At 32.0% G+C, this 26,668-nt stretch overlaps 2 protein-coding genes and 1 pseudogene across 2 annotated transcripts; all 3 read right to left on the bottom strand.

Annotated features, from left to right (window-relative positions):
- Positions 1-2,087: 2,087 nt before the first annotated feature.
- On the bottom strand, positions 2,088-3,224 carry LOC146908835 (senescence-specific cysteine protease SAG39-like). The gene is made up of 2 exons (XM_085723994.1): positions 2,801-3,224; positions 2,088-2,680 (listed from the first exon to the last, which is right to left on the bottom strand). The coding sequence occupies exons 1-2, from the start codon at positions 3,222-3,224 to the stop codon at positions 2,088-2,090; spliced, it is 1,017 nt and encodes a 338-aa protein (XP_085580120.1).
- A 9,771-nt stretch (positions 3,225-12,995) lies between these two features.
- Positions 12,996-14,197, bottom strand: LOC146908836 (senescence-specific cysteine protease SAG39-like; annotated as a pseudogene).
- A 3,975-nt stretch (positions 14,198-18,172) lies between these two features.
- LOC146908837 (RING-H2 finger protein ATL67-like) lies at positions 18,173-19,249 on the bottom strand. Its single transcript, XM_085726986.1, has one exon. It carries the CDS (start codon positions 19,038-19,040, stop codon positions 18,498-18,500), a length of 543 nt encoding a protein of 180 aa, XP_085583112.1. The 5' UTR covers positions 19,041-19,249; the 3' UTR covers positions 18,173-18,497.
- Positions 19,250-26,668: the final 7,419 nt, after the last annotated feature.

Below are 26,668 nucleotides of genomic sequence, written 5' to 3' on the forward strand. Positions count from 1 at the left end.
TTAACACTATATGGCCTCTCATTAGGAATTGGGTTGGGGTTATCTTAGTTGATCCTTTAGGTTTAACGAATCACTTGATTCAAGTTACTCAACTTCGTGGTTCATCAAAGGTTCTTCGGTCGTTATTGCGGCTTATATGGTTTACAATAGTTTGGGTAATTTGAAAAGAAATAAAAAATAGGATCTTTAACGCTGGAAAGAAATAAAAAATAGGATCTTTAACGCTATGGTTGATCATATACACATTTTGTTAGACAAAATTAAGCTACTTTCCTTCGTGTGGTTGAAAGCAGATTTTTGCTTTTAATTATCACAACAGGTGACTTGATCCTTTGCTGTGCATGATTTTAACCATGTAAATCTTGTGTTATTCTTTCCTCTTGGCTTTTTTTCTTTCTGTTTTGGATTCTTTGTAACTTGCGCGTCTATTGGTACATCTTGTGTTGGATAAGGCTTAGGGATGTCAATGGTTATCGATGGGTACGGGTAAGTATGATATCCGTCCTCGCCCCGTTAGATAAATATGATACTCGTGCCCGTCCTCGTACCCGTGCGGGTATCTCTATACAGGTAATCCACGGGTATTTAGATACCCACGGATATTCGCGGGTACCCATGGATTTTTGATTTTTTTTTGTACAAAAAAAATTAAATCAAAAAAGGTATTTTTCTTTGTAAAAAAAAATAAAATAAATCATGATTTTATCAAATTTCATAATCCATACCATAATCCAACAAAAATCATGATTCTTACATGATCCCCAACAAATTCATCATACCATAATACATATGATTCTTACATAATTTATACAAATTCTTGAAGTAAAATAAAAGGATAAAAACATCCAACATCCAAAAAGCATAAAAACCTCCAAATAAAAGTTAGAAAAGACTAAAATCCAAATAAACATCCAAAAATTCATATGCATTCTAAACTATTTTATATATACACATGGATATTTTAGTAATTTACATAATTTATTAACGGGTACGGATACCCGCGGGTACAGGTATCATCAAATCCATATCCGTGTCCATAAAGTGACGGGTAGTTAATTACCCGTTTATTATACTTGCGGGTACCCGTTTAGCTACCCGCCCCGTGCCCATGACGGATTTTATCCGCGGATACCTGCGGGCACGTATTTTTTTGCCACCCCTAGATAAGGCGTTGTTTATGTGTTAATATATTTCATGTTTAGCTTCTTTATTTTTTTATTTTTTTATTTTTTTGCACCAACGGTGTATGATAATTAAATTTAAAAACTTATCTAAAATGGTGGCATCATATAATGCGAAAAAGAGAGGTAATAGAAAGAACAAATGGTGCGTTTGTTTCAAGTTATATTTGTAGATTTCTGGGAATAAAACGATAGGAATACGATAGGAATACATATGCCTATGTTTGCTACAAGTTTACTAAATTTTATTCCTGGTATAAAACGTTTCTGGGAATAGAAAATTTTTCCCAAAGAAAAGGGTGGGAATAAAGTTCCCATGGAGATAGGAATAAATTCATGAGTAATTTCCTATTATAATTCCTATTTTTATGGTTCCCAAGAATATTATAGTGTTAAACAAACATCTTTTTTCTAAATACCTTGAAATAAAATTCTCATCTTTATATTCCAAGGAATATTATTCCTAGGAATAAATTTGGTAAACTTGAAACAAACACACCAAAAGGTTCCCTCAAAAAAAAAAAAAAAAAAAAGAACAAAGGAAGATTGCAGTTTCAATATAATAGGAAAAAAAGAGAGAATCAAAATTTATAAATAATGACTTGATGTAGAAAACTAAATATATTAATTCTTATTTCCTGGAATATATATAGATAGACTCAATCATAAATTAAGAACAAATAATAATAAATATTAAATCTAATCATAAAATACATTCTAAGATATTTTAATATAATATATAGTAAATGATATAAAATCTAATAAAAAAATATACTCTAAGATATATAATAACAAAGATATTCTATAATATCCTAATATGCGATCTTAGAGACATAGTAGTTGATATTTAGGTAAAAAAAATAGAATAGGAAAGCAATCCACTTAGAGATACAGGGGATTTTCGTACTAGACAGTGTTTTTGATATTTGGGTAAGAAGCATCCATCGCAATGCCGCATAAACCTTCCTTTGCATCTATGTCGCGCTTCATCCTTATATATCCTTTCTCTCCCCATTCAGTTCCCCATGAATTCTTTACTAACCAATATTTAGTACCATCATTCGATGTACCATAGCCAACTATTGTTACAGCATGGTCTGGCTTAGTTCCACATTCTCCTGTAAATATTCCACTTGAGTAAAATCTGATCATACCACTTATATCAATACCAACCGAAACCGGTTGATTGGCTACAGCTTTAAGTAGTGAATCCTCACTATTTCTAGGGACTTGCTCGTAGCTCTTAATCTGAACTTGGCGACGAACCTTCTTACCATTTCCTTTAACTCCTCTGTATGGATAATTTGCTTCTGTGGCAATTCCACCGTTTTCTAAGACGAATTCAAAAGCATCAATCAAATAACCACCGTCGCATCCATTTGTCCAATTACTGCTGACACGATCCACGAGTTCTTGCTCCGAAAGGGACACTAAATTTCCACTAGTTATTTGTTGGATACCTTCTAGTGCACCCACAGCAGAAAATGCCCAGCAACTACCTGTTATTATTGTTACAAATCACAAAATTAAATAATTAAGGACAAATAAATAGTTATGAACTATATATGAGATGAATTAAACTAGAGACTGAAACCAAAAAAAAGTGTCTTTTATGTTACCGCATTCTCTTTGATTCTTGACTGGAGTAACTGCTCCAAGTTTCCTCCAGTCTACGGCGGCAGGAATATCAGTGATATTTTTATACTTAAATGACGTTGTTGGTTCACGTTTCCTCTTCTTGAACCCATCATCGGAAGGCTCGGTGGTGGGTAGATCCGCAAATCTATTAATGGCAAGTTTGTAGGGTTTGTTACCCGCAGCATTGAAGGAATCTATGTAGGCAACATTGTGTTTGAATATTTGGAAGTGCTTTTCTTGCTCTGCATCATCTGTGTAGACCACTCCATACTTTCTCTTCCAGTGCTTGTATCTTTCTGATAGTGATAAAGATTGATCATTCTCTTGGTTTTGATTGCTTGGAAACATCACCCAAATTACTATTAGTATGTTGATTAGAGTACAAAGATTCTTGCATTTGCCCATCGAACCGTAAGTACGTTTGGCTACGTCCAAACGTGAATCAATAACCTCAATCCTTACTAAATAAATATTAGAGAAATCAATAATAAAAATAAATCATGAAATATACGATTGTAAAATAACTCTACAAAATATGATATAAAAATAAATCACCACATATACGATTATAAAATAACTCTACAAAATATACTACTACTTCTTCAAAAAAAAAAAAAACATACTACTACTATACTATAACATAATTTTTACTATATATAAAGAAAATAATCTATTTCAGTTCTTTTGGGTTGAATTTTTCAATCTATTTCAGTTCTTTTGGGTTGAATTTTTCTTTCCAAAAATGCCCTCAATTTTAAATATAAATAACATTTGTAACAAATAGATAAGAATAAATTTAAGGGTTAAATATGTTTTTGGTCCCTATAAATATGTCAACTTTTCGTTTTAGTCCCTCTAAAATTTTCCTTCAACTTTTAGTCCCTATAAAATTTTCAATCACTACTTTTAGTCCCTATTTATAATTTTCTTTTTTAATTTTTTAATGAAATTTTGCATAAATGTGTGAAATATTCTAAAAAATTTCCTAAAAAAAATTAGAATTTTTTAACAAAACACAAATTAAATATGAATTTTTAACCTAAAAAAATATAAAAATTCATATTAAATTCAAGTTTTGTTAAAAAATTCTAAATTTTTTTTGAGTGATTCTTATAATATTTTGAATTTTTCTGGAAAATTTTATTAAATAATATGAATTCTACATATGAGTTTACTTTAAAAGAGGGACCAAAAGTGAAGATTGAAAATTTTATAGGGACTAAAAGTTGAAGGAAAATTTTAGAGAGACTAAAACGAAAAGTTAACATATTTATAGGGACCAAAAACATATTTAACCCTAAATTTAAATATTAAAATAAAAGTGTAACAAACAGAAATGTCCACGTTTTTCCTTTATCATTTAAAAAGTGTAACTAACTAGATGAGCGTATATATACTTACTTTTTCATTATCCAAATTATACCCTTAAACAACAACTTTTTCTATAATAAAGATTGTTGTTGGTGTTATTAAAAAAAAGAATTTAAATTATATTTTTTTGTTATATTTTTTGATTCACCAAAACCTTCAAAGAAATTGAGTATTGTGGTGGCCGTTTTCAAGCAAACTCCATTTCATGATTCGAAATCAATTTTCTATGATGCAAACCATAGTAGTCTTCGTTAATTTTTCCTTGAAATAGTTTCGTTCTTCTCTTTCAATAGCGTAGAATTCTTAGGGTTTGTAGGAAATGAAATTGATAATTTGAAGAGGAGCCATGACATATAAAATAAAAGAAAGATCTGGAAAATCATGTTTTATAAAACCGTAAAAATAATCAAGAATTCAAATGATGTGGAATCGTTTAAATAATTGAAAATTTGAAGAGGAGTTAGTCAATTAGAATGATCTTGGGTATCAATGGAGTTTAAACTAATCTCAAAAAATAAAAAATAAAAAACCATCGGGTAGCAGAGGGGAAGGAATCGTTTAATCTTTAAAAAAAAAATTGTGGGTATCAATGGAGTTTCAAATTTTCCACATGTTTTGCAGCAAACCTTTTGTTTTGCCGTAGAGAAAAGAAATAAACCTCACAATAGCAATTATTATTCATTAATCCTAACCATTAATTGATATTAAAATTAAAGGTTTAGATTTGGAGTAAGTTTATAGACTTACTCTTGGAATCAAAATATCCATTCCCATATATATATATATATATATATATATATATATATATATATATATATATATATATATATATATATATATAAACCCATTTGGATTGGTTCAAAAGATATTATATTATATCACTCCAAAATAAGGGTTTCAAATATTTTGTTGAAAGAAAAGGTTTCAAATTTTTATTAGTTATATTTATAATTATACGATTATCTTCAACATTATTGAATTTCTTTTTGTAATATAAAATTTGAATTATTTAAAAATAAATTACAATCACAATATTACATTCTTGTGGGATTTAGATATTTCTAGGCTAGTGTGCGCACACCAACAACAACCACCAACAAATAGCAAGTTTAGATGTGTGCTCTTGCCAAATTAAAACGTAAGATTTCCGACGTGTTCAACCTAAAAACAAGTCGATGTATATTTCATCCTTAAAAAAAAAAAGTCGATGTATATTTTCACTAATATCTCGTATATATCGTGGAAATCAGTAACATCAAATGTTGTCTTCGAATGCCCGAGCATATGACTCTCTGTGCTTTTAATACATAAACGTGTAGGTTTTAGATAAAAAAAAATACTGTGTTTTTAATACATAAATGTGTAGGTTTTAGATAAAAAATATTGCGTTATAATAAACTCGAAGTTCAAGGATTTAAAAAAGAAGAGAGTTCACAATTCAGGTTTTAAAAAAGGAGAGGGTTCACAATTCAGTTTTGAAAACCATAGAATGGTTCCGTGTATGTTTACTAGCCAATAGGAATGTGCCACAAATGGGTGGTGACAGTGCGGTGTGGTTTGGTTTTGATGTTAAAAGTTATCTGAATCGTAAGATAAAAAACACGAGGTTTGATTGGGTTGATTCGATTGGTTTTGTGTGAGACAACACTTAATTTGAAAATTTGTCAACAATTTTGATTATATCAGTTGCAAATTTGATTATCAATTTTAAAATTAATTCAGAATTATTTGCTGTTAATTCCTAAACACAACGTTCATGGACCTAAGAGACATGAAATTGTTATTCTAATTTATATCCATTCAAAAATATTAAGGAGGAAGTTAATAAGTTACACCTACTTGATTTTGAATTTTTTAGTGGCTTCGGCTTTCTGAGGTGATTGTCTCTCCCCCCACGTTGCACTACATAGATGGCATTTTTGTTGAATGATATATTGTGACATGAAACTTCTGAGGCAATTCCAAGCATTTTATCAATGGTCCACGGGAACATGTTCACTTTCCTCTATAAGCAAACCTTCCCCATCTTACATACAGGGGCAAACCTTCCCCATCTTCATCTACCAATTACTTTACACCCAAACCAGAATATTCATAGATTCTTCTACCAAAACCATTAAACCTTTAAAGAATAAATGTTATTAGTGATATGTCCGCCCCACCTACAAAACAATAGAAACCTTTTCAAAGACAACATGAAACAAAATCACTAATCAAAGAAAAAGGATTACATGGAAAAAAATGACTTTAAATTATCTAATTCTCAACAAAAAATCTATGTTTATGAATGTAATTATGATGCTTTGATTGAATTTTGAAGGGAGAAAGAATGGAAAGATATCAGTAACCAAAAGCCCAGGAGTAGTAACATTTAGTTCCATTTTCTTCGGTGGCATTTAACATGGGAAAGTCTAAAACTTTTCCACCATGGGTCAGTTTGGTTTTAGTCATTTGATCAAAAGAAAACCACAGTATTATCATGCTCTCTCATTACTAGATTTTTTTACACTATCTTTCCCAACCATTCTCTCTCCTCCATCCATGTCTCTCTCACCCAACACCAACTCCCCTTCAAACATTCTTGGTCGTCGTGGTTGTTGTAATGAGGGAGGTTAAAGGATCTGATACTGTTGAGAAGTGAAGGTGAACGATTGAGTTGAAGTTGTTGGGTTTGGTCGTTTTTGGGTGGACCATTGAAGCGAGAAGCTAAAGCTATGGTACCTATGACAAGGTTTACAACGATGAAAATAGAAGAAGGTGTGAACCATGTTCCCATGAAAGTTGTTGGGTCAGCCATCGTTGGTGAAGAAGTTAATTTCTTCATTTGGAGGATTTCATTGTTTTTAAAGATTGTAATTTTGTGGGTACTTGATTTTTAGTTGATGGATGCAAGCATTACCGGAGAAGATCCTTGTTGCAACTGTATTTCTTATTCTTCTTCTTAAAAAAAAAAAAACTGTATTTCGTATTCCTTTTCTTTCATTTTCCTTTATTTTCATATTAAAAATCTTGTCTTTTTTCTGATATGGGTTTGGCCAGTCTGTGTTATTTTCTTATTTTTAGAGCATGTTGCAAAAACCAATTTTGATTGCAATAAACTTGTTGCTAGGATGTTGAGCAAGTAAGAATAAGGGTATTGTTAATTTGTTATTTTCATGATTTATTGGTTGTTATGCCTTTTGAGATGTTGTTGATGATGATTATAGGACTCGTGTGGTTCTTGTTGTGTTTCATGTTGTTGTTCTTTTTAGGGTTAATTATGTTTCTAGTCCCTATAAAATAGCGACCTTGTAAGTTTAGTCCTTACTTAATTTTAATAGCATTTTTAGTCCCTATAAAAAAAATTTACTTATAATTTTAGTCCCTGCTAAAACAGAGTTTGATTAATTATCCTTAAACTCTTAAATTTTTGAACGATTTTTTTGAGACAAGATTAGAACACTATGAAAGGTTCGTTTACTAAAATTTAGAATTTTCTGACATGAAATGAATTAAATATGAATTTTTTAAAACGACAAAAGTTAAAGATAAAAAGTAATAAAATCTGGATGTAGAAATCAAATTTTGCGATAATTTTTTGCAGAGGAACTTTTAGTAATGTTCTAAACATGTCTGCAAAAAATTGTTCAAAAATTTAAGAGTTTAAGCATAAATTAAACAAATTTGAATTGAGTAGGGACTAATACTCAGTGCAGAAAAACAAAATTAGGGACTAAAAATGCTATTAAAATTAAGTAAGGACTAAACTTATAAGGTCGCTATTTTATAGGGACTAGAAACATAATTAACCCTTCTTTTTAATTGAAAGTGAGTGTACAATTCCATAGGTAGAGGTTGAAGACAATGAAAGTGAAAGAAGAAAAAAATATAGTGCAGGCAGACTATGATAAAACTAATACTCCTATTTAATCTAATGGTAAAAATCAACCGACCCATGGTGGGAAAGTTTTAGACTTTCCCATGTTAAATGCCACCATTTTCTTCCCTTGAAAAGTCAGGTTGCTAGCTGCAAAGCGAAAAAATCACGCTTCAAATTCAAATGAGTATATTTTTTGAGCTAAGAGTACCATCTGATTTTCCCATAACACAAATCAAATGAATGATTGATGTCTATAGTTAACAAGAACTCTCCTTGATTTCACTTTGGTGACATAGTTTTTGAGTGACATTAGTGCATTTTAGATGAGAGAGAACGATGGATGAATGATTAAAATAAATTATTTTGATTAATAGAGAGATAAAAACAAGGGTTAAATATGTTTTTGGTCCGTATAAAATTGAGAACTTTTAAGTTTAGTCCTTACAAAAAAAAATTACTTCTAATTTTAGTCCCTGTTACAACAAAGTTTGTTTAATTATTCTTAAACTTTGAAATTTTTGAACGATTTTTTTGAGACAAGTTTAGAACTATGAAAGGTTCATTTACTAAAATTTAGAAATTTTTAACATGAAACGAATTAAATATAAATTTTTTAAAGCGGCAAAAGTTAAAGATAAAATTAACAAAGTCTGGACGTAGAAATCAAATTTTTGCGACAATGTTCTTAACACGTCTGCAAAAAATTGTTCAAAAACTCAAGAGTTTAAGCATAAATTAAATAAATTTGAAGTGATGAGGGCTAATATCGGATGCAGAAAAAAAATTAGGGACTAAATTAACTATTAAAATTAAGTAAGAACTAAACTTAAAAGATCCAATTTTATAGGGATCAAAAACATATTTAACCCTAGAAACAATGTCACCAATGTCACCCAAGTGCTACCCAATTCTTTCTTCTAAGAGAAATGATATTTGAACAACTAATTTTTAACAACTTTCTGTCTCATACTCACGTTATGTTTTTACTTTCTCTCTCTATTGTTTTGATTTTTGTGTCAATACATCATTTTCTTTATAAAATTTTGGTTGTCTCAAAAGTTGTCATATAACTTTTTTTTGAAATAAAAAATTATCATATAAATGAATGTTCAAATAACACAACTCTTCTCTAATGTATACATTCACCTTTGTTTTTATAATTGGTGAATATATTCACCCTTGCTATCAATACATTCACCATGATAAAACACACACAACATGTCTACTACCAACAAGGACACCTCTTTTATCCTCCCTCATGCAAATCTTATGATGCATGCATATAATATTTGATGAAAAAGTTTACAACTTCTTTACTCATTCTTATCTCATGTTATTACTTTCTATAATAATTTGCCCAAAAAAATAAAATAAAGAGAAGCAATATTTAGTTTTCATTTTGCAATGTTTGGCACAATCTTAGTCCATCTTTTTCCTCTTAAGGATTTCATTTTCATTTTTCCATATATTCTTTTGATTTGATTTTAATCTATTTGATACAATCTCAATCCTACTCTTTTGCATAACTATGAAACTCTTTTTTTTTATTGCTCTTATTTGTTTTTCTATCTATATCTACACATTAATTACGATGAGATTTTACAAATGTGTCATTTTTAAAACAAAAAAAGCTAGAGGTGCCAAATAAGTCAGATCATCCCTAGTATATTGACGCCCTACAAGATCTACAATAACTTTTCCCTCCCTTTCTCTCATTATATTAACAAAAAAATTATAAAAAAAATCATTTTTAGTTATAATCATGTAGATAATCAGCCTCCACATTCCAATTATTATAATCTCACAAGTTCTACCATAACTTTTCTCTTCAAGCTCTCATTTTGTTATTTTAATTTTTTTAGTTTTATAATCCTATAAGTTATCCCGTAAATAGAAAATAATTTGTCTTAATGTACTATTTAGTTGTGTGTGCAATTTTTTCAATAAAGTCATATGTTCAATAAAGTTATGATATACTTAAAGATTATTATAATTTGTAATTTATTGTATGATAAATATAGTATATTCTTATTTCCTCATAAGATATAAAATATTAAAATGTTACATATTTTTAATTACAAAATTTTCTAATACACGGCAATAACGATTGAAACGAGCTTTACAAATTTCACGATTTACGTTCTACCATTTAAAAAGTTTTGTTTTTATCCTATTTTCATTTCACTATTCTAACTCTCTTCTACTTCATTTATTTTTCATTTAAGTGTGCTACAAACATTAAATGTAAGTGGTTTATTTCACTTATTTGTTAATTTTATACCATTTTTACTATCAGTATTTAAATAATGTTAAAAAATTAAAACAATTAACTTATATTCTTGCTTAAAAAAACTTATATTATAAATATATTCAATAAAACCATGTGGAGAGGTAGAAAGAGAGGATGAGAGTGGCGAGAAGGACGAGAAAAGCTAGGGTTATGGCTATGGAGTAGCCAAGGCCAAGGTTGGTGAAGAAACTATGTGGAGAGGACATGGAGGAGAAGAGAGAAGATGAAGAAAAAGAGGAGGAGAAAAATGGGAATTCTCCATTTGTGAGGGAGAGAAGGAGAAACTATGTCGATCATGTCAATCGCTTTTGCTTCCTTTCCTTTTGTTGGTGAGAGTGATCTTGGAGGAAAGATGATGAACATATCTGAAGTCAACACCACTGTTCCTAGTTTCATCTACTATCCTACTGCGCCACCACGTCTCACACCTAATCCATATCTCACTGTTGGTGCCATTGCTCTTTTCATCATCATCATCATGTTCCTTTTCTGAACATGAAACCAGATTTGTGTGAATATTAGCTACTGCACATAATAGTTGGGATATAGACACTTGCAATTTCAAATAGAATAAGTCATTAGTTAAGATTACTGTAGTACTGTTAATTGATGATAAATGAAAGTTCAATATAGATGATTTGATATTCCTCTCTTCAATAGCTCCGATTTGTATATTTTGATAATTCATTCGGTTAAGCTAATTCGTAATTTATTCGGTTAAGCTAATTCATTCGGTTAAGTTGATAGAAAATAACATCTTACTTTATTTTTGGATCTGAGTAGTGAAAAAGTTTTTCCTCTAATTTTCAGTTTTGGAAGCTTCTAGTTAGGTAGAAGCAACTTTTTAAATATCTTTTCATAATTGAAACGATGGTTCTATACCTTTTTTTGTGGTGTCCAGAATCCGAACCCCGGATCTTGCATATATTATGCACTGTCCTTACCAACTGAGTTAAGTTCACGGAGACATGGTTCTATACTTCTGGTTATTAGTTAAGTTTATTCAAATAATTTTGATAGATTTTCGGTGGAAAATTGGGAAGATAATTTGATTAAGAGGAATTAATTAGTTCTAATTATGAAAATTAATTAGCTTAGATTATGATTATGTTAACATTTTAGAAAAGCAGAACTGCTTTGGTCAAACCAAAAAGAAAAGCAGAACTTTGTTTGGTCAAATCATAAAAAATAACAAAACCGCAAACAAAAAACAATTAGACACGTGCACACTGATATTTAAATGAAAATTAATCGCATAAAATCACTTTAAAATACAAAGAAAAAACTGTATTAATTAGCAAATCTGGAATGGCTTTCATCATAAAAATATAATCAAAGTACGGTCCACACCGAGATAGAGGAACTTTTTTTTTTTATTTTTGAAGGAAAGAAATCAATTCATTTCATTACTCAAAAAATGCCAAATACATGACGGTACATCATCATAAATGGTGGGGCTAGGTTCAGATGGGGCTACCCTCACTAATTCATGAGCGACCCCATTAGCTTGCCTCCTATTAAACTCGACATGAGATTTTGAAAACTATCCTGAAACAATTGTCTACAGGTAGTAATAATACAACCAAGTTCGCTATCATCATCTACTCCTGTATGAAAAGAATCTACGACCTGCTTTGAATCTAGAACAAAATCAACATTATCAAATTGGAGGTCTGATACCCACTGCAGCGCCGTGTGTAACCCAACTGCTTCTCCTACCATGACTTCACATAGAGGAGAAAACCAATCAGTTCTCGCAAGCACAAAGTCACCTGCATCATCTCTGATACATATGCCAATACCAACTCGGTTAAGAGAGGAGGAGAATGAGGCATCAATATTACATTTGTACCTTCCTCTCGCTGGTTTTTCCCAACAAATCACTTCTTGCGTGCTTGGCTCATGTTGAGGTCCGGCTGGATTTGTGCCACCTGCTTTTTCTGATGAGTTGCGCGGACCTCCAGTATTCTAGGAGGGTCGTCGCCCTAGTCAAAACTTGAGCATTCGTTTCAACCTTCTGTTGCCATAATTTTAAATTTCGTCTCTTCCAAATGCTCCACATAATTGTAGAAAAAAGAGTTGAGATTGGTCAAGTGTAGAGAGCATAGTGAACACCAACGCATCCATGTTATAATTTTGCCGAAGAGCACAATTAATCTTGTCCCAAAGGTTAACCTCACGCCAAATATGCATAGCAGTAGGACACTCTATAGAGGAACCTTTTTTGTTTATTTGTTCGGTGAATTTTAATTTGTGTCGGTAGTCCTAATATATTCGTTTTATAATCATTAATATATTAGAGGTCTTTTTGATATATGAATGGAAAAGAGAAACCGAAATTTCTTCAAAAAAGAAAGAGAAAGAGAAAAATACAATTATTGATATGAATAATGAAATCAGTATGTTTTGTGATAATTTTTGGAAACTTTTTTCGAACCAATGCCGCATAAACCAAGAATGACTTGATATAAAAAAACTAAATATTAATCTCATATTTTCAAATATATATAAACTCAATCACAAATCACAACCAAAAAGATTCAATCATAAATCAAGAACAAAAAATAGTAAGTAATATAAAATCTAATCCTAAAATATACTCTTAAGATATTATAATATAATAATAAATATATTCTATAAGATTCTAATACATGATCTTAGAGTTTTTTTATTTTATTTGAAAATAATGTGATCTTAGAAACATGGTAGTAGGTATTCGGGTAAAAAACCTAGAGTCTCCTTAATTAGAGATGTATGGTCAGATTGGGTAAGAAGCATCCATCGCAATGCCGCATAAACCTTCCTTTGCATCTATGTCGCGCTTCATCCTTATATATCCTTTCTCACCCCATGAAGTTCCCCATGAATTCTTTACTAACCAATATTTAGTACCGTCTTTCGATGTACCATAGCCAACTATTGTTACAGCATGGTTTGCCTGAGTTCCACATTCTCCTGTAAATATTCCACTTGAGTAAAATCTGAACATACCACTTATGACATCAATATTAACTGAAACCGGTTGATTAGCCACAGCTTTAAGCAGTGAATCCTCACTATTTTGAGGGACTTGCTCGTAGCTCTTAATTTGAACTTGGTGGCGCACCTTCTTTCTATTTCCTTCAACTCCCCTGTATGGATAATTTGCTTCTGTGGCAATTCCATCGTTTTCTAAAATGAATTTAAAAGCATCAGTCGCATAACCACCGTTGCATCCATTTGTCCAATTACTTCTGACACGATCCACGAGTTCTTGTTCCGAAAGGGACACTAAATTTCTACTAGTTATTTGTTGGATACCTTCCAGTGCACCCACAGCAGAAAATGCCCAGCAACTACCTGTTATTATTATTACAAATCCCAAAATTAAATAATTAAGGACAAATAGTTATTAACTGTGAGATGAATTAAACTAAAGTATTGAAACTTAAGAAAAAAAAAGTGTCTTTTATGTTACCACATTCTCTTTGATTCTTGACTGGAGTAACTGCTCCACGTTTCCTCCAATCTACGGTGGCAGGAATATCAGTGAAATTTTTATAATGTTGCTGTTGTAGTCCTCCTGAACCCGTCATCGGAAGCATCGGTGGGTTGGTCTGCAAATCCATTAATGACAAGTTTGTAGGGTTTGTTCCCTGCAGCGTTAAAGTTATCAATGTAAGCCACATTGTGTTTGAATATTTGGAAGTGTTTTTCCTGCTCTGCATCATCCTTGTAGATCACTCTATACTTTCTCTTCCAATGCTTGTATCTTTCTGATAGTGACAAAGATTGATTATTCTCTTGGTCTTGATTAAACATTACCCAAATTACTATTAGTATGTTGATTAGAGTACGAAGATTCTTGTATTTTCCCATCGAACCGTAAGTACGTTTGGCTACGTCCAAATTGTGAAAGAACGTATTGAGATAGTATTTTGACAAATCCCACACCGAAAACAAACACATGCTAATCAATGACCTTAATCCTTTTACTAAATAAATAATAGAGAAATCAATAAAAAAAAAAACAAATCACGAAAATATACGATAGTAAAGTAAAATAACTCTACAAAATATACTACTTTAACATAATATCAAGCATTATATATTGGTAAAAAAATATATTAGACATTATAAGATTTTTTAAAACTCTTTTAAAAAAGATATTTTAAAATTGTAAAACTAAGCTATATATATTTGAAAGGAATATAGATATATATATATATATATATATATATATATATATATATATATATATATATATATTATATATAGAGGGTTGCTAATTTACACCCACCTAATTCATTCAAAAATAAAATTTACACCCATCTTTTTTTTTTTGGTTACAAAATTTACACCCATCTAAAAACACTAATAACACAAGTCTAATTGTGTTTAAAAAAAAGTTCATTTTTTTTATAAGAAAAAAAAAGGTTCAGTAGATTTAATAGTGAAAAAATAGTTTTGATGCCTTAAAAAGGTTTAGCAGATTTAATAGTAAAAAAATAGTTTTAAAGAAATAAAGTACAAATAAACCTACATGCTTTAAAAACATGAAAAAAATGGAGACATGTTTTTAAAGAAACGATATTTTGAATGATAAAAGTGAGTGTAACTAACTAGTAAGGTGAATGCAAATAATTTGATAAAACTTATAAAAAATGATAAAAGTGAGTGTAAATAACTATTAAGGTGAGTGTAAATAATTTGATAAAACTTGTAAAAGTGAGTGTAAGTAATCAAGCAGTAAGTTGTTAACTTACCTCTTAATAATATTAGGTAAGTGTAAGTTGCTAATTTACATCTTCGCGTTTTTAAGTAGGTGTAAATTAGAAAGCTCTACACACACCTTTCAACAACGCCAGAAGTTATTTATTTAAAAAAAAAAAAAACGCCAGAAGTTATCTATTTTCTGTTCTATTTCCATATATTTTCATACATCTTAACGATCCTCCCCAAAATTTGGTCACATTGACAATACCAAATCTCTCTCTAAGTCACTAACTACTTGTCATAAAATATTGAAGAAATCAATAATTGGTATATTGATCCGAATCATCAAAATATTATATCACTCCAAAATAAGAGATTCAAATTTTTATTAATTACACATACGTTTAATTACAACATTTTCATTGGATTCATTTTTGGAATATAAAATTTGATTCTTTTTTAAATAAATCCCTAAATTTTTTTTTATAAATAAATCCCTAAAAAATCACAATCATAAATTGTTGTGGGATTTAGATATTTCGAGCCTAATGTGTGTATACCAACAAATAGAATGTTTAGACGTGTCCTCTTGACAAGTTAAAACATAAGATTTCCGACATGTTCAACCAAGAAGCAAGTCGATGTATATTTTTTCTCGTATCTCACATAAAAGGTGGAAATTAATAATGTCAAATATTTTCTTTGAATGCGTGAACATATGACTCTTTTTGTGTTTTTAGTGCATAGATATGTAGGTTTTAGATGAAAATACTTTGTGTTATATTAAATTTTTTATATTAAACTTGAAGTTCAAGGTTTTAAAAAAGGTGAGAGTCTACGGTCCAGTTTTGAAAACCATAGAATGGTTGTATGTTTACTAGCCAGTAGGAATGTCCCATAAATGGGTGGTCACAACGTGGTTTGGTTAAGGTTTGAGACTAATTAAAGTCATCTAAATTATAAGATAAAAAACATGGAGTTTGGTTGGGTTGTTCGATTGATTTTTTGTGATACAACACATAATTTAAAAATCTGTCAACAATTTTGATTATACATTTAAAATTAATTCATACTTCTTTACTATTAATTGATTAATGAAAACGCTTAATTAATTGAGGTTGATGATTAGTTCATTCATTAACAATGCTTAATTTGGATAGATGAATAATTATTTACGTATTTTAATTTAAATTGGGGTAGAAGATTTGGTCCAAAAGAAAGATTTGACAACGGGGAAAAACACTTAATTAACAAAACAATAGAAAAATTTACAAAGGATAAGGTAAAAAAAAAATACTCAATTGATTAATATGTTGATTTTTTCATTGGACCTAGCCCAATATCCTAAGTGAGTATTTTTAAGTTAGTTTGGGTTGAGTGACATGAGTTAAGTTAATGTTTCTCTAAGTTTGTGGTTTTGTTTGGTATGGCTGACAAAACAAAAACCGCAAACAAAATTGAACGGTGCACGTGAATGAAAAATTGGTCTGAATACACCAAAACCAAACATGATTTTATCAATTTTCGATTTTGGTTGGTTCAAGTAGTGGTTTTCTATAGCTTAAGTTCATTTAACTACACACTAAAAATGTTGTGTTCATTAACGACACACTTAAGGAAGACCATCAAGTCTTAATTCTTGGCGGTAGACCATGTATATTTGCATCATTAGACTGCTCACACTACCAGAACTCTATGCAGCATCCTATACCGCGCACTTTAAAATGTGATATCATACCACAATGCTCAGGATGAAGTAGGGACAATGTTATATGATCTAGAAGCGTTCCACCCATACTTCTTGGAACCCTTAAAGAGTTATATGGGGGACACCAATACAAAAGTAAAAGACGATCCACCGGCTTGTGATGTAAGATCTCGTTAACTTTGATGCACTATTGGAGCCTAAGCTCGTAGATGAAGATGAGGAAGGTTTGCCCCCATGATGTAAGAAAGAGGTTGGAAAGACCAGGACCTGATGGCGAATTCATCGTCAAGACAGGCGCAAATCTGCCGAGGTACGTTACAGTTCTGTTGTGTAGGTGCCTCTAGAGGAATGTGAACTTGTTCCCCGTGGACCAGTGACGAAATGCCTGAAATTGACTCAGAAGTTTCTTGTCACAAGATATCAGTCAACAAAAACGCCTACTATGTCGTGCAAGGCGGGAAGAAACAATCAACAGAGAAAGCCGAAACCACTAAAAATTCAAAATCAAATAGGTGTAACTTATTAACAACAACAGAAAAAATTAGCTCAAGAAGGATTTGGATTTGGTGGAGTTATTGCCTTATTTTTAATTTCAATTGTCCACTCTTAAATTAACAGCTGAGATCATTTAAAATTAATTTCATTATTGTGTAATATGAACCATTTGATCTCATATTAACAAATGAGATAATCATAATGAACTGATATTAAAAACATGTCTGTAAATCACGACAAACATATGGGTCCATGAGTGGGGAACAAGTAGAACAAAAAAAGTTGTACCTTGTTCCCAAAGAAACTGAAGCAGAGAGGAAAACAAATACAATCAAAATCCTCTAAAACAAGATCAAGAGGAATAAGAATAATGACTTCAACAAGGAATCATACTTGTGGGTCAAATTAATATTGACTTCATAAGTCAAGAGATAAAACATAGGACACAAAAGGGGCTTAGTCTCCGGTGGATGAGTTTATCATGTCTCTCACCATAAGTGAGTGAGATTTTGCCATGCGATATAATATTAAAATAATGGACAACCAGGATCGTTAACCGGTAACTCATTGCTACGGTGCTCACGTAGAGAGACATGATAAACTCATCTACCGGAGACTAAGCCCATCATGAATTAATGTAGTGGGAAATCTAAGTCGTTTGATGAAAAATTTGTGTATGGTTTGTAGTTTGAGTTACATTTTAAAAACATACATACAAGTAAAATACTCTTCATCGTATGACTATAATTAACGATTTTCATTAATCTAGATTACATGAATGCATAATTCTCCTTGCTATTGAGAATCCAAGTCACACATCGAAATTTCCAAATTTACATGACTGTGGAAAATAATTTATCCAAATAAACAAAATGAAGTTAACCTTCAATGTTTTACTAGTAACATATGGCAAGAATAATCTCACTCCCATGAACTAGACTAATGTGGCTATAGTATTAGACAAAGTTTTGTACAACAATCAACCAACAATATTAAACAAACAATTTCATAAAATAAAAAACAACTTTACTTGAATTGAATTGATCTTATATATGAAATACTAATCAATACATCCCTATGAAAAATTACATATAATTAAACACCTAGCACTAACATTTTTTTTCTTCCCATTTCCCTTGCATATATAAAACCAAATAGAAATCTCATTTTCTTCCTCAACTTAAAACCTAATCATTAAAATAGTACCCGAGTTTGATCTCTGACTAACTCCAAATTATCCTAATCGAGGAAAAAGAAAATTCACCTCCTCCGTCTCCGATCAGCAGCATACTGAGAAAGCGGAACAACCTCTTGAAGCGGAGTAGAAAGTGGCGTTGGAAGCGGAGAGTTTCGACAAACGGGACAAGAGCCATTAAGCTTCAACCATGAATCAAGACAACATAGATGAAAGTAATGACGACATTCAGGCATCATCCTCAGCATCTCCGAATCCTTGTACTCACACAAACAAATGGAGCACGTGGTGTTCTGTCCTAAAACAGTTGCGCTGTCTCTGCTGAACTGAAACCTCGGATACGAATTTATCACGTTGTCTTCTAGACCCACCACTGCGTTTTCTTCATCGTTTTCAGCTATGAATATGTCAGTTCGTACAATGACACCCTCTGCGTAGTTGAGAGTACTGTTGTTGTTGTTGTTGAGGTTGTTGTTGGGATTGTTGTTTTTGCGGCAACATAGGTAGAAAGAGAGGAAGAGAGTGGCGAGAAGGACGAGAAAAGCTAGGGTTATGGCTATGGAGTAGCCAAGGCCAAGGTTGGTGAAGAAACTATGTGGAGAGGACATGGAGGAGAAGAGAGAAGAAGGAGAAGAAGAAGAAGAAAAAGAGGAGGAGAAAAATGGGAATTCTCCATTTGTGAGGGAGAGAAAGAGAAAATGAGGGAGAAAATGAGGGGGGTTAGGATGGGATTTTTTTTTAGGGGTAAAGGGTGGGTGAGAGTTTCATCTGTAGCATTTAATACTGAGTTTTTGTGGAGAGATTCAAGTTTCAAATCTCAATGAGGAAGTTAGTATGCATTAAATTTTGTGGGAGAGAGAGAGAGAAAGAATGAGTTGGAATTTTGTTTTGTTTTCAACTTTCTCCACTATGGGGTTTGGTTCTTTTGAGTTTGGTAGGAAATTTAAAGTCAACTAAAAGTATAAGTAGTCAACTAAAAAAAAGACTGTTTTTGTGTTTGGGGGTTTTGTTTTGTTATGTTCTTTTTGGTTCTGCATTTGTGTTATTTTTCTTGATTAAAATTGGGGATGATAGTTGGTGTGGATTGGAGGTGCGTGAGGTTGCAACTGGGGATACATTGTTTTTTCTGCACTAATGTTTGGCTAATTTTTTTTAACCAAAATGTTTTGTGGGATGCCATTTCGTTTGTGTTCGAGACCATGGGTCATTATGGGTCCAAATCTTTGAAGCACGGACACCTCTAAGATTAGGCGTGTTGTGGTGTCCGACACGCTTCAGTGTCCGACACTCATATACCACTCGTAAGATACGTATCGAACCGATGTTTTAAATAATTGTTTTTTTTCTTTACTTCGAAACTTCTACGATCGATGTCCAACACCTATATAACACTCATACGAGCCGTGTCAGACAACTCAGACAAATATCTAAAATAGTTTTTTCTCTCTTGCTTCCACACACCATATACACATTACACTTGATTATATCATTTTTAACTTTTTTGATAGTAGATGAAAAAAATAAAGGTCAAATACTACGATATCTTGTTGTAGAACTTTTTCTAATTAAATAAGTTGTTCAAGTTAGATGTTTATATATGTATTTTAATTTTCATTTTACACCAACTTTAAATAAATTAACATATATGTAGCGGTGTCGGTGTCCTATATTTTTTACATTAACGGTGTCGACGTGTCCGTGTTAGATACCCGTGTCGGAGTCCATACTTCATTGGTCCAAATCCATGATAGCTTGAGTAGTACATACATGTATACATTTCACGAAACAAGCAATATTCCTTTTTTCTTAACTTATTTTTCAGCAATAAAATAGTCCTTAGAATTTCATCAAAGAGTAAACAAGGACAACGTTGCTCATCAAACAATTTTCTGTTTTGAGGAATCCATAAATTCGGTTGAAATCTCTGCCCACGTGAAATGTTTAATGGAAGATAATTTTCAAGGAAATGGTGTCACACAAAACAGTTGTATGTGTCCTTTCAGACCTTCTCGCATTAATCTAGAGCAATTAAAAAAATTTAAATTGTTCCTAAAAGGTCAAGATATGATTTAGAGTATTACTGCTTTTTTTATGGGATAAATTTAAGGTGAAGGGATTATGTCTGACGTTTAGTACAAGGTAGTATAAAAGATATAAAACTCAAAAGAACATTTACAAATAAATTTACATGCACCTATTTTTAAAAGTAGTAGTGAAACTCAGACGGAAATCTTCAAATTCAAAATTTGTATTTTTGTGTTTTTATATCTAGACCAAACATTTGAAATTTATTTAGAGTATTCCTGTACTTAATTACTTCCCACCTTCTTGTTAATTTGGTCATTATCGTTTTTTCCCTCCAAATTTTTGCTGTTTTTCTGGGTACAATTTTCTTTTGTTGATTTAGACAATTAGTATAAAATTAAAACCTTTTTCATTTGTACATTTTTATAATAAAATTCCCTTTAAATTTGTAGCATTAAAAAACAAACATTATATAACATTATATATTAGATGAATATAATTCTTAATTTTTATTTTTGAAATGACAAATTTTAGTATTTTTTTAAAGAAAATCTTAGTAGCTAATGTAGTATATGTTTATTAATATTTCTAATATGTTGGAGTTCAACGCATACAGTCCCTTTGTTTCTCGCCAAACTAACAAACCACCGTCTCACTCTCACAAATATTATTCTTATGAGTAAATTACACCCCCTCCCTTAAGAGATGCTCTTTTTACACCCCCCCTCTCCTCTTAGGATTAATTAGTCACTTTAATCCCTGAATGGGAAAAGAGTAGTCACTTTAGTCCCTGAATGCAGAGAAATTGCAAAACAGTCCCTGAATGTAGACTCTGTTGGTCAATTTCAGGGACTAAAGTGACTAACGGAGTCTTCATTCAGGGACTAAATCGACTAACGGAGTCTGCATTCAGGGACTAAATTGACTAACAGAGTCTACATTCAGGGACTATTTTGCATTTTATCTGCATTCAGGGACTAAAGTGACGATTCCTTTCCTATTCAGGGACTAAAGTGACTAATCTCCCTAAGATTAACGGTAGGGAATAAGGGTTATGGCTTGCAATAGGTAGAAGAAGGTAATGAAATGAAACGTAAAATATTAAATGAATAGAAAGGATATTATTGTCAATTTAAACTTATTTGGTAATATTTTAATTTAAAACTAAATCATCTTTAACATTGTCAAGTTAAATGGACTAAGTTGTATATTTAATCTTAGGGAGATTAGTCACTTTAGTCCCTAAATAGGAAAGGAAATATACAACTTAGTCCATTTAACTTGACAATGTTAAAGAAGATTTAGTTTTAAATTAAAATATTACCAAATAAGTTTAAATTGACAATAATATCCTTTCTGTTCATTTAATATTTTACGTTTCATTTCATTACCTTCTTCTACATATTGCAAGCCATAACCCTTATTCCCTACCGTTTCTTACTTTGCGATCTAGCGATATGATATCAAATTTCATATTCATGTTGGTTTTGCGTCCATTACTTGATTATATGTGTTACAGTTTGTAAGGTATGTGCATTTGTAGACTTACATGAAAAAGTTAAGAGCAAATCGTCAAGGGACACATAGAGTTGCAATATAAGGGAAGTGAGGTGCTATAACTTGTTAGAATTGAAGAAAGTGAAAATACAATAACGGTGATTAAGACATAAAAATGTTCTGAATCACCTTAAGCAATATACACTCCTTAAAATGCATCAATTTGAATCACTTTTTTTTTTCTTAACGTGAAAGCATATGAAATTGTAAGCAAAACAATCAATCTAGTAATTCAACAATTAGAAATTTAGAATACAAGCCACCAAAAACAATTATAAATAGCAAATAAGAAAAAGATACTGACAAATCAATCGCAACCATGGGAAAAGGAGAACACAGAAAAAGCAATGACTAAGGAGTTCTAGATAAAGACTATTTTAGAAATATTAAATTTATTTAACGGTGGTTAACAACTAGTTGACGGAAACATAAAAAAATGGGTCAAAATGTATTAAAAATCATCTTTTGAGGGAGGATAATGTGTGTTTCAAAATAGGAGGGGAGTGGAGTGTAAAAGTAGCATCTCTCAAGGGAGGGGGATGTAATTTACTCTATTCTTATTGATAGTGTAATTTCTCCTTCCTTCCTTTTTTTTTTTTGTTTTCCTTTCTTTCTTCTAAACGTTTGTATGTATCTAAGATTATTGTGTTCAAATTTTAAAGAACCAAAAATCAAATTTGAAGAGAGATATATTTTTTGTACATTATTATAATTGAGGTAAAAGACATTTGTATTATCTTCAAAGACATCGGGGAATGACTTTCTGAAAGTGTGCACATGTACATCATAAAAAAGTTATACTAATCAAATTAAGTTCGAAATACAAACAATTCGGTTCGGTTCAATTATTTTAAATTTTGCAAACAATTTAGTTCGGTTCGGTTCAGTTCTCAAACCGAATCATGCCCACCCCTACATACAAGGTTGTTTATGATCAATATCATTATCCGATCTAATCAAATTTAACTTGTTTAGCCCAGGTAAAAAATCATATATTTTTTGCCATACCTAAACCAACTCATTCTAGTTACGAGCATGCTGGTTCAAGTTGGGGATCATGCCATTAAACATGAAATATTTTAAACATTTCTAAAATATGTAATTAACAAGGTGTCCGCGCTACTCAAGACTCTATCACTTCCATCCTTGGTGTCCGCGCTGTTATGGGAACTAGTAAGTACTTGGGGCTGCCATCCATGATTGGTAGAAGCAAAGAAGCAACTTTTGGCTTCATTAAGGACCGCATTTGGCACAAAATAAATTCTTGGAGCAGCAAGTGCCTTTCTAAAGCCGGAAGAGAAGTGTTGATCAAATCGGTACTCCAGTCTATTCCTTCTTATATTATGAGTGTTTATCTTTTACCAAACAAGTTAGTTGATGCCATAGAAAAAATGATTAACGCTTTCTGGTGGGGACATGGTGGCACCACTAGAAAAGGTTTACATTGGCTATCTTGGGAACGTTTATCTGTTCATAAGAATTATGGTGGTATGGGGTTCAAGGACCTCACATCTTTTAATGTGGCGATGCTTGGTAAACAGGGATGGAAATTTCAAATTGATAACACTAGTCTTGTGTCTCGTTTATTCAAAGCACGATATTTTCCACAGTGTGATTTTTTGAGTTCTAGGCTTGGCCCTAATCCTAGCTATGTATGGCGAAGTATATTTAGCGCTAAAATTGTGATTAAACAGGGTGTTAGATGGAGGATTGGTTCTGGTGCTAGTATTCCTTTGTTTGGTGCTCCGTGGCTTAAAGATGGTTGTTCTCTCTCATCACAAAGCCCTCTTCATGTGTCACTTGCTCATGTCAAAGTTCAAGACATCATCGAACCATCGACAAAGGTTTGGAATGCTACTTTAATTTCTAATTTGTTTGATCATAATACTTCCCAGCTTATATTGAATACTCCTCTCCATCCTCTTGTCCATGAAGATAAAATTATCTGGAAGGCTGAGAAAAATGGTAATTATTCTGTTCGTAGTGCATATCGAATTTGTGTTACAGAAATTGCAGATAACTCTCATTTGCATGTTCCGGGGAAGTGGAGTTCTATATGGAAGCTTAAGGTTCCTCCCAAGATTCGAAACTTTGTTTGGCGTGTGTGTCGGGGCTGTCTCCCTACACGTGCACGCCTAAGTAGTCGTGGTATTCATTGTCCTAATGATTGTGTCTTGTGTGGAACTAATTATGAAGATAGTATTCATGTCTTGTTAGAATGTCCAGGTGCGATGCAAGCGTGGCAGGAGGTTAATTTATGGGATATTATTGATAGAACTCTCCATCGAAATTATAACATGGATGCTTTGATATTTTCTCTTCTTGACCAGCTGCCTTCTGCGCAAAAAGAATTGTTTGTGACGATCATGTGGAGCTTGTGGAAGCGTAGGAATTTAAAATTGTGGCAACAACAAAATGAAACATGTCTACAAGTTGTTGAACGGGCTCGACACCTCTTAGATGATTGGAGAACCGCCCAAGAAGTAATATCACACAAAGCTACGGACATCCTTGCTCAGCCGAATAATGTTATTCATGGTTCTATCATCGAGTGGACGAAGCCGGTATATGGTAGGTACAAATGTAATATTGATGCCTCCTTTTCTGACTCTCTGAATATGGTAGGTATTGGCATATGCATCCGTGATGATCAGGGTGATTTTGTCATGGCTAAGACAGATTGTTTCTCTCCTCTTTGTGATGTTGATGTTGGCGAGGCTGTTGGACTTCACACGGCACTACAATGGGTGGCTGATCTTCATTATGACAATGTTGATTTTGTTTTGGACTGCAAGTCTGTTGTTGAACGTTTTAATTCAAACCTAGGTGATAGCAGTGAACTAGGTTGTATTATTCAGGCTTGTAGGCAGTTGTTCGATTGTAATTTTCAGAACTCTCACGTCGAGTTCAATAGGAGGCAAGCCAATGGGGTCGCTCATGAATTAGCTAGGGTAGCCCCATCTCATGCTAGCTCCCACGTTTATGATGATGTACCGTCATGTATCCGAGACTTGATAGCTAATGAAAAGCAATGAATTTTTTTCCTTCAAAAAAAAAAACAAGGTGGATTCTAGGGTGAGGGTTCAATTAAGTCCATCAACGGTGGACCATGAACAAAATACCGTTTGATTTAATTAATGGCTTAGATTTACTGAAAACAAAAATGAGAACAACTTTAAATTTGTACACATAATCAGGCCCCTTTCCGTTTCTCTTCACCATCATATTCCTCTCAAACAAAAAATTCTGCAAAAAAATGGCTGCTACCATAAATTCTTTTGACCAAGACACACTACAACAAACATAATGCTTTAAGCCTTAATTGATGGTGTGCAATTGAAATCTGGATTTGCACCTCTTTTTCTTTTATTAATGAGCAGTTTATATGCTTCTTGAAACGTTCCAAAAAAAATTCAATAAACAAATTTGAGTTAGAATTTGTTGCATGTAACCCCCTCCTTGATTTCATTAGAGAGGAATGAAAACCTTTGCAACAATGTCCTCTTCTCTTCATTATAACCGTGAACTCGCCAATAACTGTATGAAAGAATGTTTTTTCCTTGAAAAAGTGTGAAATCTTGAATGGGGTGTTCCCGGGTGGAACTGGAACAACAAATTTAATATTTTAGTTGAAAACAACATTTCATGAGATATAATGTTGATGATGTAGAAGGGAGGGCTTGTGCAAAACCAGGGGCTGAGAGGATGGGAATAGGTGAGAAGAAGATTGGAGAGAAGAGACAAAAAGATCTGATGCATAGAGTGCATAATAGAATTTGTGTGCTTGATTGATCCAATGGCCCTTAATTATTGTCTATAGTGATTCACGGGTGAGGGACTTAATTGAACCCTCACCCTAGAATTCACCAATTAACAAAGATAAAAATCTCGAAATTTTCTTTAAACAGGTTGGTTCAATAGATTGTTGGATTTTTCCCTAATTAAATTATTTATTTATTTAAATAAATAAGTGGTAATTACCCACTAAGTGCACATAGTGGTAATTATCCATTAATCAGAAAATGGTCTTTATTCTTTCCCTTAAATTCAGTAACTGCCCATTATGAGTGAGTGGGGAGCAGTTTTATTTTGCACGTTCAATAACTTCTTGATGGCAGAAGACTTCATTTGTTTTGGTCACCTAAGCCTAACATCTCTATTCAGAAGACTTGCACCATCAAAGTGAGATTGTGGAAGGTTTAGAAGAGCCTCAACTTCTTCAAGCAGGAGCAATGGCTGGAGGTATGCCTTAATCCTTTAATTTAAGTTTCTGCTGTTTAAGTAGTTATTTCTTTTGTTCTTTATGAAATAACTTACATAGATCACATGTTTAAAATCATAAATTCGTTACCTAAACAAAATTATTTTAGGTTTGGTTCCGGTTTGACTTAAACTAGAAAAAAAACTCCAAATCAAACACTTTGAATTGGGTCATCGGGTGGATGGGGCTGACCCGTATCCACGAACACCCCTAGCTAGGAGGACTATAAACACCATATTTCAAAAAGTATAGGAACAAAAATAATATATTTTAAAAGTTGGGAAAACCTCACTTTTGAAAGAAATTAAAAGCCAACTTTATGAATTTCCAGCAAAATAGAAATATTAGGTTAAATATGTTTATAATCCCTCAAAATATATCAACTTTCATTTT

The sequence above is a fragment of the Medicago sativa genome, chromosome 7, assembly GCF_051527215.1.
Source record: "Medicago sativa cultivar Bolivia chromosome 7, Bolivia_mono, whole genome shotgun sequence".
Lineage (NCBI taxonomy): Eukaryota > Viridiplantae > Streptophyta > Magnoliopsida > Fabales > Fabaceae > Medicago > Medicago sativa.

Coding starts and splice junctions, on each gene's coding strand:
- LOC146908837 (XM_085726986.1), bottom strand. CDS start 19,040: ATGTCCTCTCCACATAGTTTCTTCACCAACCTTGGCCTTGGCTACTCC.
- LOC146908835 (XM_085723994.1), bottom strand. CDS start 3,224: ATGGGCAAATGCAAGAATCTTTGTACTCTAATCAACATACTAATAGTA. Junction 2,681..2,800: donor CAAGAATCAAAGAGAATGCG/GTAACATAAAAG, acceptor CAATAATAACAG/GTAGTTGCTGGGCATTTTCT.